This window comes from Hyposmocoma kahamanoa, unplaced genomic scaffold (assembly GCF_003589595.1).
Source record: "Hyposmocoma kahamanoa isolate Upper Pololo Valley unplaced genomic scaffold, ASM358959v1 67, whole genome shotgun sequence".
NCBI classification, from domain to species: domain Eukaryota; kingdom Metazoa; phylum Arthropoda; class Insecta; order Lepidoptera; family Cosmopterigidae; genus Hyposmocoma; species Hyposmocoma kahamanoa.
The window spans coordinates 1,149,193-1,169,459 of NW_020653855.1; the positions used below are offsets into that span (position 1 = coordinate 1,149,193).

The 20,267-nt window shown below is 35.0% G+C and overlaps 2 protein-coding genes across 3 annotated transcripts in view; both read right to left on the reverse strand.

Moving 5' to 3' along the window:
• The window catches only part of LOC113232260 (glycogen [starch] synthase), a 52,458-nt gene extending 42,933 nt beyond the window's left edge, over window positions 1-9,525 (reverse strand). Inside the window, exon 1 of one of the 2 annotated variants that reach the window (XM_026466929.1) lies at window positions 9,385-9,524. The gene's annotated coding sequence lies outside the window, so the exon portion shown is untranslated. Of the gene's footprint in view, window positions 1-9,384 lie in introns of both variants that reach the window. The other variant, XM_026466928.1, reaches the window with a different exon arrangement.
• A 2,311-nt stretch (window positions 9,526-11,836) lies between these two features.
• Window positions 11,837-20,267, reverse strand: part of LOC113232128 — a 23,291-nt gene continuing 14,860 nt past the window's right edge. The window contains exons 7-11 of the mRNA XM_026466765.1: window positions 19,877-19,986; window positions 19,236-19,346; window positions 17,810-18,008; window positions 14,628-14,724; window positions 11,837-13,085 (exon numbers count right to left, since the gene is read on the reverse strand). Of these exons, the coding sequence (XP_026322550.1) occupies window positions 11,960-13,085; window positions 14,628-14,724; window positions 17,810-18,008; window positions 19,236-19,346; window positions 19,877-19,986 (1,643 nt within the window). The 3' untranslated portion in view covers window positions 11,837-11,959. The remainder of the gene's footprint in view (window positions 13,086-14,627; window positions 14,725-17,809; window positions 18,009-19,235; window positions 19,347-19,876; window positions 19,987-20,267) is intronic.

Here is a 20,267-nt window from a genome sequence, read left to right on the forward strand (position 1 = left end):
CAAACTTTAGGTATAAAAACTCCCTCAATTCCGATCACTGCTTATAAGCTACATGTTACATGTATATATATGTCTCATATATTTCAACTAAATATACAATGTTTTTTGTTTTAAATGGGACAATATAGGGAAATCCGAAACCATAGAAGATAGGACACCGTATTAAGAACCATTAACTCTTTTTTGTCTTAACGAACGATTTTGGTGGTGATCGACTCAGTTTTATGTAAAGATCATGTCATTGTGTGGAACGGAAAAAATCGGGATATCAGAAGTTGGTCAAATTTCATAAAATGTTTTTCTTACAAAATTAATAACATTGACAATTTTTTTTCAACACTGATAGTCTCAGCTTCTTATAAGGATGATTTCATTGTATGGGACGATAAAATCGGGACGGTAGAAGTTGATCAAGTTTAATAAAATGAGTTAATATCATACCTAAGCACTTGCACTGTCGGCGGTACACTCAGCGGTAGGCACTTATCGCGTAACCTTGAGCGAGTGATGGAGCCCTGGTACTAGACCTGTGTCAATCGATCAATTCTGAATTCTGACAACCCAGGTGGATGATGACCCATGCGTAATGCGATCGGGTGAAATGATTCGATCAAATGTTCGATCCTTTAGTGGATTAGTCGTCGCGGCGTTTGGCGTTTTAAAGTGTCAAATGATACAATTAACTTTGATTCTTTCCTGCTAATAGATAATGTATAAAGTAAAATATATCATTGATAAACCACACTTAGGACACTAAAATTTATTTCTACAAAAAGTAACTCCTACAAAGCACAAATGCTTATAACAAAAAACTTATGAGCATTCAAAATTACTAATTTATTAATGCTAGTGCACTCATAAGTAATCACAACACACCGAAAAACAGATAAAATTTACAAAATTACCATGTAATGGACACTACGCTACGGAGCAATTAGGATGAATGTTTGATTGACGTATTGTAATGAAGCGTTGATTGATTGATTGAATTTTTGATTCGATCGAACGAATGCACTATCGGACAATTTTTTTTTGCCGCAAACACTCATGGGGGCTAGGGAAAACCTGTATCGAAGGTGCTTTGGACGCGCATATAGACAACTACAAATTACACATTACATTTTTTAAATTACATTACATTTTTTTTCCATTTCTATATATATATTTTAAATTTAAATATTCGACACAAACGAACAGAGTGAGAAGGCACGCTGGAATTCATTATGTTCGCTTACTGAATGCGACTTTATGCGGTAGCATAGAAAGATGTTTTATTGTTGCTATCTGTACTGTAAGTGAATTTTTGTAACGATATTGTACACAGCATAATGAACTTTATGATCAAACGTGTAACGTACAAACTAGATGCGAGCCAAAATCTTCCGCGGAATTCTCGCGCATGCTCGAGAATGCTCGCGCATTCCGCGGAAGATTTTGGCTCGTAGCCTTACAAGTAACAAACCCTTAGACGTATCTAAGCGTTTTCAATTTTACGAATAACTTGTGGATCAGTTCTGTTTATTATTTTAGTTTATTATTGTAGGTGCAATATGTGCTAACTCAAAAAGAGTGTCACAAACAAAATCAATCATAATTAATTCATTAAGACACATTTATCTAAAATTTTATCGCTATTTTTATAAACAAGCTTATGTATTATCTTTTTGATACCACGGCTTCCTTTTTTACGAAATTTTTGTACGTAACAAACAAAATAGCTTAGTTTGTTGTAATGCAGTATGATAATACACCACATTAGCCAGTCAAGCGCGTAAAAGCGAAGACAGCCCGTTTGTACCATAATTTATAAATAAATAATAAAGTTTAAACCATATTTTGTATTAATTTGCTATTATGATAATTTTTGGTACATTATTTTAAGAAAGTTTTACATCTGGCAACGATTCTGACATTAAAACAAATTAAACTAAAACATGTTGGAATAAGGTTTAAATATAAGTGTACGCTATTCGACAATAACTCGAATTATTGCGGCATCTCGGCCGCCATTTCTTTATATATGTTATAAAGCGGATTTTTGCGAATGTGTGCGTATATTTTGATGGGAGCGCGTAGATTTCATGAATGAAATAGAACTCGCCGATCCGCCGGCTTACCTCGCGCTGATTGGTTGAGATGCATCGGGACAAGTTATTAGGCGTTTAATAGTGAATATTTTGAATAAATGTTTTTTAAGTGGTGGGGTATGCGCGGTGCAACTGGTAATAGATACGCGGGAAATTTTAGGCAAGTTGGTGGGAATCGAGTTATAAGGACGCCTCGCCACTGATAGGCTCTAAGACATAATTTGACATGTCCCATGTGCCTGTAAATTCGGCAGTACCTCTTTCCCTTCAAACCCGGAACGCAATAATGCTCATACTGCTTGGCGGTAGAAATAGATAAGAAAGCAATACTTCCCTGGACGAACTCTTTCACAAGAAGCTCTACTGGTACTGATCTATCGAAGCTACCGATTTGCTGTTAAGAAATAATTATAACATGATATCCATTTATAGCATACTTGTAGCACGCGCATGAATCACCAATGCCGACTTATCTAAATAGTATCATGTGTTTTTATCTCTTTCTACGTATTCTTTTGTCGTGTGTACGTGGTTTTAACTTGATACCAAGTATTATCTGTTGTGCGGACAATCGTATGTTTGTAATGCATGATTATCGTTGTAAAATACTTACGCATAAACAATTTGACAAGCTGTTATATAATTCAGTTTCTACGTTAGCTATGCGCTTTGAAAAGACGGTCTACTTGAATCAATTCACTTACACCTGTAACATAGAATATTTATATGGCCCGTGTTATAGGTGTAAGTCAAAGATCTTATAAGATTATTAGTGTGAAAGTGGAATACAATACAAGCTTTACAAGTTAGCACTAGCCGTCCCGCACAGTTAGACGACGCGAAAGTTTGGACCGCTCAGTTACAACGCTTTCACGTACATTAATGGCGAATCTGAATCCTATTCACTAGACAATAACATTTACTTAAATTCCTCGGAATAATCGCCGCCCGCGCGGCCTCCGCGTGGCCGCCGCGTAGACCACAGACAAGCCATCCTCGCTAGCGCGCCTGAGACGGCCATTAAATTATAACGTAAAGGCCAAACACATAGAGCGTATTTTGTCATGACAGTTAGATGCACGCGGTCGCTGCGCGGCGTGAGCGCGATCGCAGCCCATGCGGCATGTTCAATGATCACCAGTCACAGTACAAAATGGCCGCCACCGCTGTGATGCTAGTTATTGCTCTTCGTCCTCGTAAAAAGCAGAAGGAAAGAACAATTTGGATCCATCCATTTATATCAACAAGGAAAATTTAACGGCAAGTTTTATGCTGATTGCTAAAACTTGAGAAGATATCCTGATAAAATCCGTAACTATTTCCATATGGTCGGTTTGCAGTACAGTGATACAAATATGAAGGAATGTACTTATGTATGTCAATTTCTGGAATGTTCATTCTGATTGCAAAAATATTAATCTTTGGTGGGTACGTGTATGAAAGTGTGTATACAAATGCACGGGCGACTACAACGGCGGCGCCGCAGCGGCAGCGATGCCGCTGTTTTTGCGGCGCCATGTGTAACCAGCCTTACAGTACCTTTATTAAAATCGAATTTATGTATAGGAGGATATCAGTTTTTTTTAAATGACATCTGGTAATAAACGTAACATAAATACAAGGAATATAACTGGCTGTTCTTGATGTTAATATTTAGTCACAAATTAATTTAAGGGGCAAATATTGACCTAACTCAGTGGGGGCAATAAACGCACCTCTACTTGACATCAATTTGAATTTAAACGTGAAATTTCTTAGGAAATGAAACTATTTTTCCGGATTTAAATCGCGTATATTTGCTTTTTCAAACAAACCGACGTTTTGGGCCCTTTACAGGTCCCATGGTCACGGTTGACTGAGGTGGTACAGTCTTCAACCAGTTATGTCTAATATTGATGCAAACCACCCTATTTTTTCACTAAAGTTACAATAGTTATTAATTAAATACCTTATTTTTAATTTTACAAAGAAAACATTCCACTTTACGCTACGTTAAGTTTTACAAATTATTTTATTGAATGAATTTTTATTAAGTTCAATTTATTATTAACTAATAATAGAAATTAAAATAAACTAAAACATATTAATTAGTACTGCAGTCTTGTGCCTTTTTCGAAAGCACCACGTGATGACAACGTATTCACAGTACATTCACGATGTAATTGTTTTTTTTTTGTTTTTGAGGCCGACTGTTATGTAACATAGGAATACTGAAACCCGTTGCTCATCGAACCGAATTCGCAACGAAAAATCCGCGAGTAATCGGGCCCCGATTTTACGCACACCTACCCACAAGTCTAAAAAGTGTTACAAATGACGAAGTGTTTTGTTCCCGACTGAAAGACATTTTATTGGGTAATGAATTCTACAGTGTAGAGGAATTTCTTTTAGAGAAATTGTAATTATATCATTGACTTACAATTATATGGACGTCGGGTCCGCGCTAAAAAGTGTTCGAACTTATAGGGCGTTAAAATCGTATACAGAGCGTCATTCACGCTTTAGTCTTCGTTTGTTCGACTGACAGCGAAGCAAGCAAAATTAGACAGTACTGCGATGACATTACAATTTAAATTCAACGTTTTAGCTTTTTCATATTCCTTTACATGTCACTACGTTTAAATAGGTTGACTTGGGACATTTTTTTCGTGGTTTTTGTATTAGACCCGTCGTCCATTTATTTGTAAGTCAATGAATTATATTTTTAATTTTGGACGTTTGTAGTAAATATTTAAATTTTTATTTGTATTTTTGTAGTTCGTATTTTTCTTTATTTCTCTTTTAATTATTTTATTTTATATTAACATTAAAATTATTATTTACCTTAATGACGATCATGTTATCCCTTGACATTATATTTCGAATTGTGATATTATGAAATTGATAATATGAAATAAATAATTCTATTCTATTCTATTCTATTAACATAATAAAAAACATCTATTCAACATTAGCAAAGCTAGAGTAAAATAAGAATGTTTATGACAAGAGTTCCCTATCGAGAGAGGCGTCAGGCAGGGTTAGCCTATCTCGCCGAAACTGTTTTCGGCAGTGCTGGAAAATATCTTTAGGAAGTTGGAATGGGAGGAGTATGGCCTGAAAATAGATGGAATAAAACTGAACCACCTGAGATTCGCCGACGATTTGGTGCTGTTCGAAGAATCACCTGAAATGCTAGAAAGGATGCTACACTCTCTTAACATGGAAAGCAAAAAGATTGGTTTGTCGATGAACACTAATAAGACTAAGGTAATGACTAACACCAAGTCAAAGATCAAAATAAGCGTAGATGGAACGCCTTCACAAAACGTGGAGCAATATACTTACCTTGGCTGTATCATCTCTCCAAATGATCAAACATGTAAAGAAATTGAGAATAGACTGGCAAGCGGCTGGAGGAAATATTGGACTCTAAAGGAAATAATGAAAGACGTTCAACTTACGCATTGTTCCATGCCTAACTTATGGGTGCGAAACATGGTCACTAAATAAGTACACAGAAGCAAACTACAGGCGGGTTAACGAGCAATGGAGCGCAGCATGCTTGGCCTGAGGAAAATCCAAAAAGTCAGGATTGACAGTTTAGGAGAGGAACCAGGGTAATCGATATGCTTTCAAAGATAGATCAGGCAAAATGGAGATGGACTGGGCATCTGTTGCGTGGGCCGGAAAAATGGAGCAAGATTGTCACCAATTGGTACCTGCGTGATGGAAAGCGAAGCAGAGGCACCAAAGATGGGAGGATGAGCTGAAGTTGACTGGTTGGAGAAGAGCAACTCTTGATAGAGCACACTGGACGAATCTGGAGGGGGCCTATGCCAAGAGGCACGCTGAGTTAAGGGATATAATGTAAATATTTAAAATAAAGGTAAAATTGTAATGTAAAATATCCCTACTTCAACTTCAAAAGGCTATATAATAATATTGTGCATTATGATTGGCCTGGTATTTGATTTAAGTTTTTTAATTATTTTTACGACACTCAGGGTCGTATTCTAGAACTCTACTCAATGCTCAAGTCAGGATTTGAGTCAGGTTTAAAGCACTCGAAATCATACTCAAGTCCCTGCCATTAGGGCCGTATTTCCAGTGCTTGTGTTTCCAGTGCAATCCTGAATTGAGCATTGAGTAGAGTTCTAGAATATGACCCTTAGTCGTAACACACGTCACACAACCACGTAATTCTACAGTGGATTAAAGGACACAACGGCTCACGTGGCAACGACGCAGCAGACGAACTAGCTAGAAAAGGGTCGGAGACGGATGCTGTAGGGCCAGAACCCATAGTGTCCCTCCCCAACCAATGGTCAAGAACAACCATACTCAAAGGTACAAAATCTTCTCATAATAACATATGGACAACCCTTACGGTTTGTAGACAGGCTAGGGAAGCACTCCCAACGCTCAACGCCAGTCTATCTCGTAAATTAATCAAGCTTGAAAGACAAGAGCTGCGCACTCTATCTGCCGCTCTAACGGGTCATGGTCCATACAATAAACACCTCTTCAATTTAGGTATCACGGACAGTCCTCTATGCAGAGCGTGCATGGAGGGGGAGGAAACGGCCGCACACATCCTACTAGAGTGCTCCGGTGTGGCCAACTACAGGGCAAAGTACCTTGGAGTGCCGAGGTCGCTCCCCGAAGTCTTCAGAAAACCGAAGAGGCTGCTGAGATTCCTCGAGGAGCTTGGGTGGCACGAGTAGGACCCTGCACCCACCACACGCAAAATAGGCGCCTCGACGTCGAGTTGCGGAAACTAGCCCGTTGCACCAATACCAATACCAATACCAATACCAATACGACCCTTACTTGGCTTAGTGTCTGGCACGATTTGCTAAGAGACGTCGGTTCGAATCTTTTTTCTTTTTTCTAAGTGTACGATCTTTGTATTAATAATTATAAACCAACCTAGTGGAGCAATTATACAAAAAAAATTAATATAAACTCAATAAAAAAAATGTAACAATAACTATTGTTAAGGAAATAAATAAATACATAAATGGACATTTTTTTAAGAAAACTTTGAAGAATACAGTTTTTATGGTCTTGAAATACAAGACAGGACCACATTTTTTTCCTGATGTGTGCCTGAGTGGTAGGTAGTAGGTTGATCAGGGTAGATAAATTCCGTTATCTTGGTCATATAGTTAGTGAAAGTCTTAGTGATAATAAAGATAATGAGCGAGAAAGAAGGGCATTGGCAACGCGTGGTAATATGTTGGCCAGGAGATTTGCACTGTGTTCAGATCACGTTAAAGTAATGCTCTTTATGTATGTGTAGTCTGTGGGTTAACTGTACCATAGAATATAATGTATTTAGAGCTATAATTATGTATTTAGAGCTATTTTTGTTAGCACATACAGACAGGTTTACTGCTGTGCATAGAAAGATGGTTTCTTCTCTTAGACAATAAGTGCTAGATGGTACTAATAGCATTATAGCTGCTATAGCTCGCAGTTGCGACATGTCCAAATTGCGACGTTGGATTTTAATGATGAATAATTAAGTATACCTATTTATTATATGTAATATTTAATTCTAATTCAACATTATTGTAATTCTATGGATTTGTTATGTCTGAAATAAGTGCTTATTATTATTATTAGCGAAATTGCGTAATTAACATATTTGGAATCAGTGCAATGAGATCTACAACCCCTTGCAAGCAGTTTTTTTCTATATCTTATTTAGTTTCAGTGCAGTCGTTAAACAAAATCAGCGTAATTGACAATTTTCTAGCATTGACATTTTTAATGAATATCTCAAAAGTTATCAAAATGTGAATGCATTACTTGAGAGCTGTCATTAATATTGTGTAATGTGGATTATTTCATTTATGCCGATGAAATTACGGGCACATGGGACTTGTTAACTTATGTCTCATGGTGAGCAGTGGCAGTGCCCCTCAGATCTTAGTGATTTAAAGCTCTGAGTGGCACTGCAACTGTTATGGACAGGCATATTTAAAAAAGTTTTTAGCCACAACCTGCCTAAATAATAATAATAAATAAATAAATAAATATAATAAATAAATGTTTATTTCAGTAATACAATTAACTTTACATTAACAGTGGATGGTACCTCCTATTAAGCTTATCAAGCCTGTGTCAGGAGGCACCGCTCTTCCATAGCTATAAATGCATATTTAACATTTTTAACTTATACATACTTAATGTAGTGTTTAATTTTTACATTTCCAAAGATCGACAAAAAGAAAACAAACAATATTTTTTTTTTTTACCAATTTTCATAAATAAATGGGTTCTACTCCTGTGGACCCTCATTAATGCGTCATGCAACCCTATTTGTTGTTGTCGACATGGACCCCTCATAGATTATAGTGGACCCCTCGAGGGTCAAAATAGAACACTTTGAGAATCATCATTATAGATTAACAAGGTTATTCACCAGCTTATCACAAGTGAAAGTGAAATGAGAATGTGCACTTTATGCAAACAATGTAATAGTGCTTTCTCTCATCATCTTATCACAGGTCACTGTAATAATGTGTCAACCAATGGGAGCAAAGTTTCTGCTCTGACCTTGGGCAGGTTGTTGACTGTCCCATATTTTGGTGAACTTTTTTGACATAGAATAGACACATGGTTAACCACAATCACACCTTTTTTTATATCAACCAACTGTGCCCTAGTGGTAAGCAACGCATCTACCCATAACAATTGCGGTGCCACTCAAAGTTTAAATTGCAAAGATCTGAGAGGCACTATCACTGCACCCGGTACACTGAGGGAAGCTTACATTACTGTTTGGCGGCAGAAATAGGTAAAATGGCAGTACTTCCCTGAACACTCTTCATGAGGAGCTCTACTGCTACTAAATATGACAATTTCAAGTGTAATTTGCTTTGAAATCAAGATTATTTCACTGTATATGAGTACAAGTAGTTTATACATCTATGTAGTAAAAATTTTAAAAACTAATACATGTATTTCTTGATAAGGAAAGTATTTAATACTGTTATGTCACAAAATTATCGACTAACCGGCGTTTGTCCGCACTGTGTTATCGCAAAATTATTATGTCATTTTCTTATATTTACATAAAAGAACATTGTATTACTTAGCGGATGTAATTATAAAATACGATAAATACCTTCTACTGTACGTTGTTCACCTTGTCGTAAAAAGTTATGAAAAATAAATAAAACAAAAGCTAATCGAAGTTTTCACACTCCGAAGTCCACGGATACGAACTATTTTTAAACCACGCTTCTTTTCAATGAACCAAGGAGACGACATCCAAAATAAAGTAGTAATAAAAACTCAAACTTACCGTTGAAAAAAAATAAAAACAACTGACGACTGAAGTGGCACAACACGGCACTGATTTATCACTGAAAAATCCACAACACAAGTGGTTTTATAACTTTTTATTGAACTAAAATGTCTTTAGAACTTATTTACGAAATTTCCGCTCGCTATACATGTCTATGCGGGTAGAAATTACAAATGAAAATAGTTTTTGTAGGTTAGAATATGTCAAACTTGAAAACTAGTTCTCGGTGAAGGTCACCTTGAAATGACAGAAGGGTTGCTAGTTTTTGAAAGAAATCAATTTTTATAATATAATGTAGTTATAATAACCAGTTCAAAAATAATGCAAATCTGTACTTTGGAATTTGAAAAAACTTTAGTTGAAATAAAAAAAACAAGGAACAATGGAGCATTTTTGGGGAGACATTTGTCCAGCGGTGGGACAGAATAGGTTCATCAAAAATCAAAAACAACAGTAAGGGAAAATTACTAAATGGAAGTTAAGTTCCAATATATACTTCCGGACACATAATTGACGACACCTCGCATTTTTTGTCTTTGTAGAATACAAAAATAGTGTTATCATCGAATAAAAAGTTTTCCCCCGGTTTTGCAAATTTTCAAGAATGACTTATAGAAAAGACGTTTAGTATACTAGTTTCAAAATTGTGCAATAGTTTGTCATCAATCAAAGATGTTTACACTTATGGCATACTGAAAATACTAGGTGACTCGAATTGTGTGTCCGGGAAGGAGTTAACAAAATTGAGAATAGATTTTAAAAAGTACTAATTATTTTTTAGGTACTTTATACTCTTAGGGCGCATTATTTCAACACGAATTTCATCGCGCTCACCCCGCGTTAAGGCCGCGTGCGTCTAAGTGTGAGGCCAGACGAGCGTAATTTTGTGAGTGGTGAGTTACGTTTTTTGAGTTGCGCAGTTCGGTTTCATATAAAAGTACGGTTTGTTTCACACGACGACGCAAAATGAGCTATCTACCGACTCACGAGCGTAATGACGACTGACTTTTGGTCGCATCGTGTGTCGGGCTGGCGCGGGTGGAGATAGGGGTGAGGGAAGGGGTCACTTTGGTACAGGATGCGCGTCAATATAGACGTTTCTTGTGAAAATGTTCGATACGAAAAAATTTATCAGTGAGGTTCAACATAATTCTTGAAAAACATGTGCATGCACGTGGTAGTACTTAACAAATTGATCTGAATGTTCACATAAACCTGTATATAAAATATGAAACTGCCCACACTTTAATCGTTTCATATTGAATGGATGTACAAAGCTTCTTTTTCTTTTTCAAACATCGTCTTCTAATGCTTCATACATGCATACTATTTTTAATGGCTCCATTACACTAGTACGACACAAACACCCCGTATAAACTCTTAAAATCAACTGAATAAAATATGTTCGTCAGACGCTCCAACCGAATTTCGGTCGAGCGCAACTTACAAAATTACGCTCATCTGGCCTCAAACAGCTGTCATGGCAAAATACGCTTTATTTATTTAGTTTTACGTTTTAACTTGAATGAGCGACCTGGGCACGCGGGCGAGTCTGGCTTGTATTTGGTCTACCACGCGGTTGCATTATTCAGAGGAATTTAAATATTGTTGCCTAGTAAATATAATTCAGATTCGCCATTAATGTACATGAAAGCGTGGTAACTGGGCAGTCGCCGTGTGGCGGTCGAGCGAAGACCTTCGCGTCATGTTACTGGGGGCTGACACTACCCGTTTCCAAGGGCCATAAGTTATGGGTGTCCTAACAACTTAGTCGTCCAAATTAGGAACCCTAATTCCATAACTTCCAGAATTAGGGTGTCTTTTGAAATCGAGTAGTGTAGTAATAGGCGCGTATAAAAAAAAAATAAAGTAAAAAAAAAAAAACAATAATCAAATAGCACAGATGGCATGCCACATAATTATTACGAGTTTTTATTCTATCATAATAGTATTACGGCTTGTATTATGATTATAGCTTTTTTTAAGTATATAAGATCACTGGATTATAGCAATATCTTTTTACGAATGATGAACTTCCTTGTGAATTGTTTGAACAACGCTAAAGATATAAGATAGATAAACAATTTGTTTACATTTCGGAAGCCTAAATAGACTTCAAAATTAGATAATTTTTCTTTCCATCCTCTAAGAGCTAAACATAAATAAAAGGATGTAACTCCCACGACTGACTTAGCATAGACAGTATTCTTCAAGAGCAGCAAGAAATTTAAAAAAAAAGCACAGAAAGTAAAAAACCTATGCAATTTTTAATTTTAATGTGTAGGTGTCAAATATAGTAAATTAATTTGGTCATAATAATTGTAAAAATGAAGTATTTAGTCGGGGTTTTTAGCATTTCTAGCACATAGTGATACCTATTGGGAAGAGCAGAATAGACAAAAAAGGGGTAGTGTATTAAAAATGTATTCATTATATTTAAATTACACTTATTAGTGCTGGTACACAATCATTAACGTAATCGATTAATCAACATTTTCAACGAATAAAAAAACAATATTTAAACATTCCTTATTTCTTAACAATAGTGTTGCACTTAAAATAATATTACAACTTATTCTAAACTCAAAGGCGGACTACCGTCAAACTCTTCTCCAAAATCATCAATCACTTCACTTTTATTATCCTCTTCTTCCGTATTATCAAAGTTCAATTTTACTGGATTTACATTTACTCTTTTCACATAAGTTCTATTCATAATCACTGGACTGCGTTGAATTTCTGTATCTTCAATTTTTTCCGCAATAACCAGCTGATTTGGCAAATTTTCCTTACTAGCAACACTGCTTGAAACGTCAGATTTCGAGAATGGGCTTTTGAATGAATTTCCCGCGTTTTTCGATTTATTCAAAATATGCATTGGACTTAATGGTGGCGGTTCTCCATACATTCTTAACCTTGCAATTTTTTCTTCAATTTGTTGTTTTCTGATCAAAGTTCTAGGTGACAATTCTTGCATTTCCATCTGTTTGAATGTAGACTCAAAATCTAAGCCGGTGAGGTTTAAATTCTCTTCTATTTTGTTGAGCTTTTGATGTAAAGGAGAATCAACGAAAATCTTGTTTTTTGGAGAATTAATATCGATATTAGGCATTCTGTACGGAGAAATATTTTCATTGCAATGCAGTTTTCCCAGTGCATAATTTTGCCTCAAGTTCATGCACTCTTCAACAAATTTCGTTTTATCAAAACTTGATAAGATCTTCGACAAATCATCCAACATTTTTCTAGCAGTTTCATGTTTAGGAGTTTTTGTAAAATATGAAAACTCAGTTACTCGAAATTGCAGTATTTGTTTTCGAGTGTTGCCAGCTCGTTTCTGCAAATTCATACAAGCGACAATCTGGCCAGTATCTAAAACATTTTCGAACCCAAACTTTTTTAGGCCAGCCCAAAAATTTACACAAATTATATTCTTATCTGCGTCGGTGAGGTAGACGTTTTGAAATTGATGTTTATTGCAATCGAACTCGTTGATTGCAGGTTGGATTAAAAAAATAAATCCCAGAGTATCGATTTCGTTATACTCTGTGGTCAAAGATGGGTTTTTGACAAGGTCCTTTATAGGGTAGCAGGTTCTTTTCAGGGGCTCCAAGAGAATTTTGAGTTTTTCCGTTTCTTTGTATTTAGAAAGATTGAAAACAGATTGGCGACCGGCTGATATTTGAATTTCTGAATATCTGTAAACAAAACAAGAAATTACGAATAACGAAGTAATGTACAAATAGTGCAAATAATATTAATAACGCACATACTCAACATAGTCCCGCACCAGGGAAACCCTGTGTCGCGGGTGCCATGGACACACACACATAGACAATCACAAATTACACCCAAACTCAAGAGAGAAATAAATGTAGGCCGTACAAATATTTCTCCCGGCCCGGGAATCGAACGTGGGTCCTCTGCGTGGCAGTCCAGTATGGTAACCGTGCGGCCACGGAAGCAGTTACACTATGAGGCTTAAGGCAAATGGAGAAAGTAAAATGGATTTAGAAGATATCAAATAAAGAAGTATCAAAAAGGTTTTGGGATAATGTGTGGACAGACATCTGTTACATAGTGATGCATTTATGAAGAAAAAAGAAATGGAGGAAGACCAAGAATGGCATACAGTGAACAAATAAAGAATATTGCCAAAATGAGTGAATGAACGAATGAATGAAGTTAATGAGTGAGTGAATGAGACTATGTATGACCCATGAGGAGTGGAAGAGGCTACACCCATAAGAGCCTGGCTCTTAAATAGGAGATGACACTATGAAGTAGTCATTCAATGGAAGTAGTCAATAAAATCTTTAAAACAAAAAGGATCGACAAATAAGAATAAAAGAGCAAAAGGGCGTGGGTGTGAAAAAATATTTGTGTGTGAGTTTACTATGACAGTTTTCACTAGAGACAGCTTGAAATATTTGACAATGTCGTAAGGAAAATTTTACAGCGTGCCCTAACAATCACTAAAAAGAACACATTAATATTTATTATATTCTACTGAAAGAAGCAACATTATAATCTTTTACAGCTAGCGCAGTAATCTTTCTAAAAGAAAAAGGGCAACACAGGGCAACTGTCAAAATAATATGATTTTTTTTCTTTACCTTGAATTCAAGTCAAAGAAAGTGTATAAAATAGTAGACACGTAAAGCAATATCCGTCATATTTTTTCTATAGTGTTCACGACGAATAAAATACAGTAAATCTTTGACACGGCGGCCTTCAAATTACACGCTTACAAAAGCGCTGCAGCCGCAACAAACAATATTTGGTAGCGCACTTTTTCAGTCACAATCAGTGAGCTAAAAAAACTATAACTTATCGTTTTATAAAAAAACCTCAAAAGTTTGCTTATCGATTTTTTTATTGGAATTACATCTATTTGCCAAACTTCATACTGAAATCTGTTTCCGAAAAGTGCGCGAAATCGGATTCGTCTCATGGTTTGCCACCTTTAGATGTGGAACATTTTCTTTAAATTTAAATGGGACCAATACTGAGGTATCTTCTTTCCAACAAAAAAAGAATAATCAAAATCGGTTCATAAATTGTGTAAAATAAACACAAATAAATACAGCCGAATTGAACTTCCTCCTTTTTCTTTTTGAAGTCCGCGCCACTGAACTACCGTCTAATTTGAAGACGCCTTAAATGTTACTAAACATACACCGACAGGTACTTCAACAAATAGACAATAATAACACGATTCTCTAGTCCTAAAAAATCACCTGATTGCCGTCGGTATAGTGTTCAGGACTTCAATCCAAATGCCTTCTTTTATGATTTCCAATACTGCATCGTTCGGTTTCCATATTGACAGAAAAGCTACAAAAAAAATTCAATGTTATATAACTATATACTGATAGGGAAAATAAACAAACAATTGTCAAAGCGACATCTCATACATCATAAACCTTTTTCCAGGTTTATTTTATTGATAAATTATTCGTTATTAAAAATTGTATTGAATTGATATTCAATTACTTTTTATGAAATTACTCCACTACTTTGTTATAATTATTAATACAAAGATAATTTTTTTTTTTAATTCCTTCGATCCGGCCGGATTCGAACCGACGTCTTCTAACAATCCGTGCCAGACGCAATGCCAACTAAGTCACGGAACGAACCAGCGGACCTCACGAATTTTTCTATGTGCTTATTGTCGGGTCTTTGTATTTGGTTTTCAACGATTTTGTAGCCGTAGCGCCATCTATGAGAAAAAGAGGAATTTTTTCTTAGTGTTTGATCTATGTTTTAATAATTATAACAATAATTTGTTATTTTCATACAAAATGAATAATGCCCTGCTGCCCTGATTCTTTTCTTACAATACTATAAAATAATTCCCATAAGAAACTGAATCAATCAGCGTTACAAAAAAAATGTCAATTTTATTCATTTTGCACGAAAAACATTTTATGAAATTTGACCAACTTCTACTGTCCTGATTTTTTTCGTTCTATACAATAAAATGATCTTTACATAAAACCATGGACCAATAACCCAAGAGGACTGCTAATCTCCATATTAAAAATCGTAGCTCTGAAAAAGGTCAAAATTCCGTCTTATTTCTAGATGGCGCTGATCGATAGCCTGGAATTAGTTTATATTTACGTAAATGGCCATGGATATCGATTAACTCCTCTTTTATAGGAAATATAGTAGATATTCTATTTTTCTTGTAATGTTTTTCAAATATTTAGTAATAAACTAAAATTATTCTCTGAACTTCGATATTTATGCGTATCAATAGATGGCATTGTTCGTTGTTAACTAATTAATAACGTAACGCTTGCGAATATAGTTAGATGGCGCAAATCCTAAACAAAATAAAAGAATACTTGGAAGTATCTATAAAAATCTGAGCAATATAGTATAACCTAAAGGAAGTCTAAATTGTCATCCGTTTGCGGTGGCGCACAGTGGGCCCAAATTGATAATTCTTGGACATAGGAATAACTTGTGGAGTATCGAGCTAATTTTTTTATGTGATAGACAATAACACTCCTAACAACTTTTATTCTTGTATGATTTCTTGAAAAGTTGATAGTTTCAGAGAAAAAAAATATAATTTTTTTTTGTGGAGAAATATACATTTTGTTCTTTATCTCAAAATATACGAAAATGTAGTGTGCGTGGGTTACTTACAGTATAGTTCCAGTCATTTTCTATGTAGAAAAAAATAATCCGTCTGCATGTACTTGCGGCTTTGTAAGTAGAGGTGCGGCAAAATTGCTAACTCTTTTATGTACTTTTTTAACAAAATACATGAGCTTCGACTAAAGAAAATTTAATTTTAGTGCTAAATTACACAGAGCGTTATAACAATAACACGAAAGTTAAGTAGAAACTAGTATATTGTGTTTTATTTTTTAATAAATAACAAATCTAACATTTTGACATCTTTTTACTCGTAAAGTCGCAAGTACCTGCTGATGGATTGTTTTTTTCTTGATAGAGAATGATTGGACTTATACTGTAAATAAAGCACACATTACATTTTTCTACAATTCGAGATAAAAAAATAAAATGTTTATTTCTCCAAACAAAAAAAAAACTAAAATTTTTTTCTGAAACAATCAGCTTTCCAAGAAATTACATAACAATAAAAGTTATCAGGAATGTTATTATGTATCATGTGAAAAAAATCAGGTCTGTATTCCTAAAATTGTATCATGATTAAATAATTATTTAGCCTAAAATTTATACTTTTTATTTCCGTTATTTTTAATTACCTTCAGATTAATTTATACTGGGTTGTTGGACTTTATGCACTGTTTGTAATGGATGACATATTACACACAGATTACACGAACCTCATGTATTTTGTTAAAAAAGTACATAAAAGAGTTAGCAATTTTGCCGCACCTTTATTTACAAAGCCGCAAGTACATGCAGACGGATTATTTTTTTCTACATAGAAAATGACTGGAACTATACTGTGAGTAACCCACGCACATTAGATTTTCGTATATTTTGAGATAAAAAATAAAATGTATATTTGTCCATACAAAAATTTTTTTTTCTCTGAATCTATCAACTTTTCAAGAAATCATACAAGAATAAAAGTTGTTAGGAATGTTATTATATATCACATAAAAAAAATTTGCTCGATACTCCACAAGTTATTCCTATGTCCAAGAATTATCAATTTGGGCCCACTGTGTGGCGTTCCGATATGACCCTTTGGGACCAATGCAATATCTGCGATATCATACTTCTTGGAATTACAAATAAAATTAAAAAATATTATTTCGCACGTTCGGTGTTCTCAGCCTAAAATCACCGTAGCCATTGTTTTTTCTCGCTTCTTACACCCAGTAACATTAAAATATGAATAATTTTAAGCTAAACTATCAATATGTCTAAATGGCATTAGAATAGACAAAGTAGTGTTCTAGTTATTATTTAGAGGATGGAAACGTTGTGAGTTGCGATTGTTTTTTTTTACGACTCCAGGTGCATATCCATTTTGAGGTAAAATATAGCGCCATCTAGTTGACGTGTTTGTTATCACTAGAAGCAGATTTGATAGAATCAATGTGTCAATGTAAAATAACGTTACAAAATAGCTATTTGGTAATCGTCGCGACATCTAGTGTACCAATAGGTACTAAATACCCGGCTACGCTATCTTGTATGACGATTAGCAGTCCTCTTGAGTTATTGGTCCATGATAAAACTAAGTCGATCAGCACTAAAAAAAAATTAGATCAATTTTATTTATTTTTGGACACCTTACGCTTGACCAAAAAATTGACAATGCCAAAATTGTTTTCACAAAAAAGGCTTAATGGTTCCTAAGACAGTTTCCTTGTATTTTCCATGGTTTCAGATTTTTCCATACTATCCCATTAAAAAATACACTGTATTCATTCATTGAATCACGAGGGAAACATTAACTTGCCTTTAGTCACTTTGCAGTTATTTTTCATATCAACACCAACAACTCTGATCTTCAATAAGGGTACAACATTTCTAACTTGCTGCAAGCCAAATCTGGACATTTTATCTTGAACCCTGGTTTGTATCAGCTGTAGTAGACGTTCGCGTTCCCGTATTGCGTGGTCTTGTAAAAGCACAGTTTGTGAAGACGTTAGTTGATTCTGTAATAGATAAAACTTGTCTTATAATATGCGGTAAGTAAACCACGCATGGCGAAAGAGAGCCCGGTGATGTTGATATTCTCTCTATCGATTTGAAGTGTCAAATCGACCAGTTAACTTGAGCTTGGCTATAATGGACGAGAATTGAAAAATTACATATTTAATTACCGATGAAATTCGATTCCGTTTGTTTTGTAATTAGATGTTTTGCTGTTTCTCTCCACACCACCGAATGGAACAGTATGCCATTGTTAGACATATTTTTCTTTATTAGAATAAAAACTGAATATTTTTGGAGTATACGGAGACGTAAACACAGGTCAGTTGTTGGCCTGTCTTTATTTCAGTGCAAACAAGAGTTGATATTTATAAGTCGATACCTCCAATTGGACGTAGTTAAACAAAAAGGATCACATCAAATCAAATCAAATCAAATCAAATGCACATCCAGTCACTTTCGAGATTTGGCAGTTTGAAATTTAAAAGTGCTTCTCACTCTTGTTTTATTATCAAAATGTATAATGTCATGTAACTCCAGAGATATTTATTTATGTTTATATGACGGATTTTTTTGCTGATCTAAGATGTTAGACTTTAGGAACTGTTTGGTATATATAACTCATTTTTTGATAATTTTGTGGATTGGATCGTTTTTGCTTAACTATGTCCAATTAACACTACGCCAACTTTATTTTTTGGTTATTTTCTGTTTTTTTTGTAAACAGCCATATTTATTTACTTTAATTATTTGTTATGCTCCTCGAATTTTGTGAAAAATAAACAAAAAACCAAGAAAAGAAATCCGAAAAAAATACCAAAAAACGAAACAAAAAACAATAAAAACAGAACAGGTCCAAAAATTAAGTTGGCGTAGTGTTCATTGGAGGTATCGAAGTGATGTATCATTGATGAGTTACCAGGAATATACGGACTTTATTTCGTCTGTATTTCTGGTTATATATTCGATGTGTTGGAATGTCTTGTCGGCGTTTAAAAAAAATCTGGTTTTTACTAACAAATTTAGAAATCTCACAGATATGTATTGAGGTCAGGTCGTCCCACTACCTGTTTCTTTAAGGTTTGCTATTATTCTAATAAGTTTTGTTTTGCAACGTAAATAGGTATGCGTAACCATGGAATTAGTGATACTCATAGATTAGGACAGTCTACATGTAGTACAAATTCATACGTATCACGTCAACTTTTCATATCTAAATCTATATTTACCCTGAAATCCGCGTGATCCGCACTCCTCTTCATAACTTTAGCAATTTGTGAACCACTGTCCATGAGTTTATTTTTTGCAACTTCCTCCATGTTTTCCGAGTCAGGAGAGTCCTGTAAAAAGCACAGTTATGTCGCGTTCAAATAATGCAAGTTTGTGGATTATTCTTACTATAGTTTTACTTCGAAAGCGGAATAAACAACCAATAGCCCTTTGTGACTCGACAACTAATTAAATATGTGATTTTGCAATTTTCGTCCATTATAGCAAAGCTCAAGTTAACTGGTCGATTTGAAGTGAAACAATTGACGACACCCGTCAATTGTTTCGAATTCGAACTGGCCAATCGGAGCGCAGTTGTCACAGTAATGATATGGCAGAATAGTTTTCAAATAAATTAAATGACATTTCGTCGCTAATTCTGGTTATATACTCGATGCTTAGTAGTATACATTTTAACTGCCTCTGTGGCCGAACGGTTACCATCCTGGACTACCTGGACTGGACGTAGAAGTCCCGGGTTTCGTTTCCCGGGCCGGGTGAAATAATTATATAGCCTACATTTATTTCTCTCGTGAGTTTGAGTGTAATTTGTGGTTGTCTATATGCACAGGCCTACACTTTCCAAATTCAAAAATATTACCTGATCCGACATTTCCTTCTCAACTTCTTCGTAGAGTTTCTCCATCAATGTCTGTCTCTCTGCCTCGTATTTTATTTGGTGCAGGTGTTCAAGACGTTCTGATCTTGTTACTGAAATAAATTAAATGAAAAAAATGGTTTTCAATAAATAAATATTGCAATTCATACAGCGACATCTCTCGTCAGATTCAAATAGTCGTTAAGGTTTCTATCTAAGTAATTTCATAAATTGCTCACAGGTGCGCTGACGTCGAAAAAAAAACTGTTTAAACGCAATACTAAGATCTGTAACGTAATTGACATTTTTCAAAGAAAAATAGATGCCAATATACATGGGATATTTTTAAAATATTAGGGGTTAAAATATGAAATTGCCGTTTTATTGCAATAGG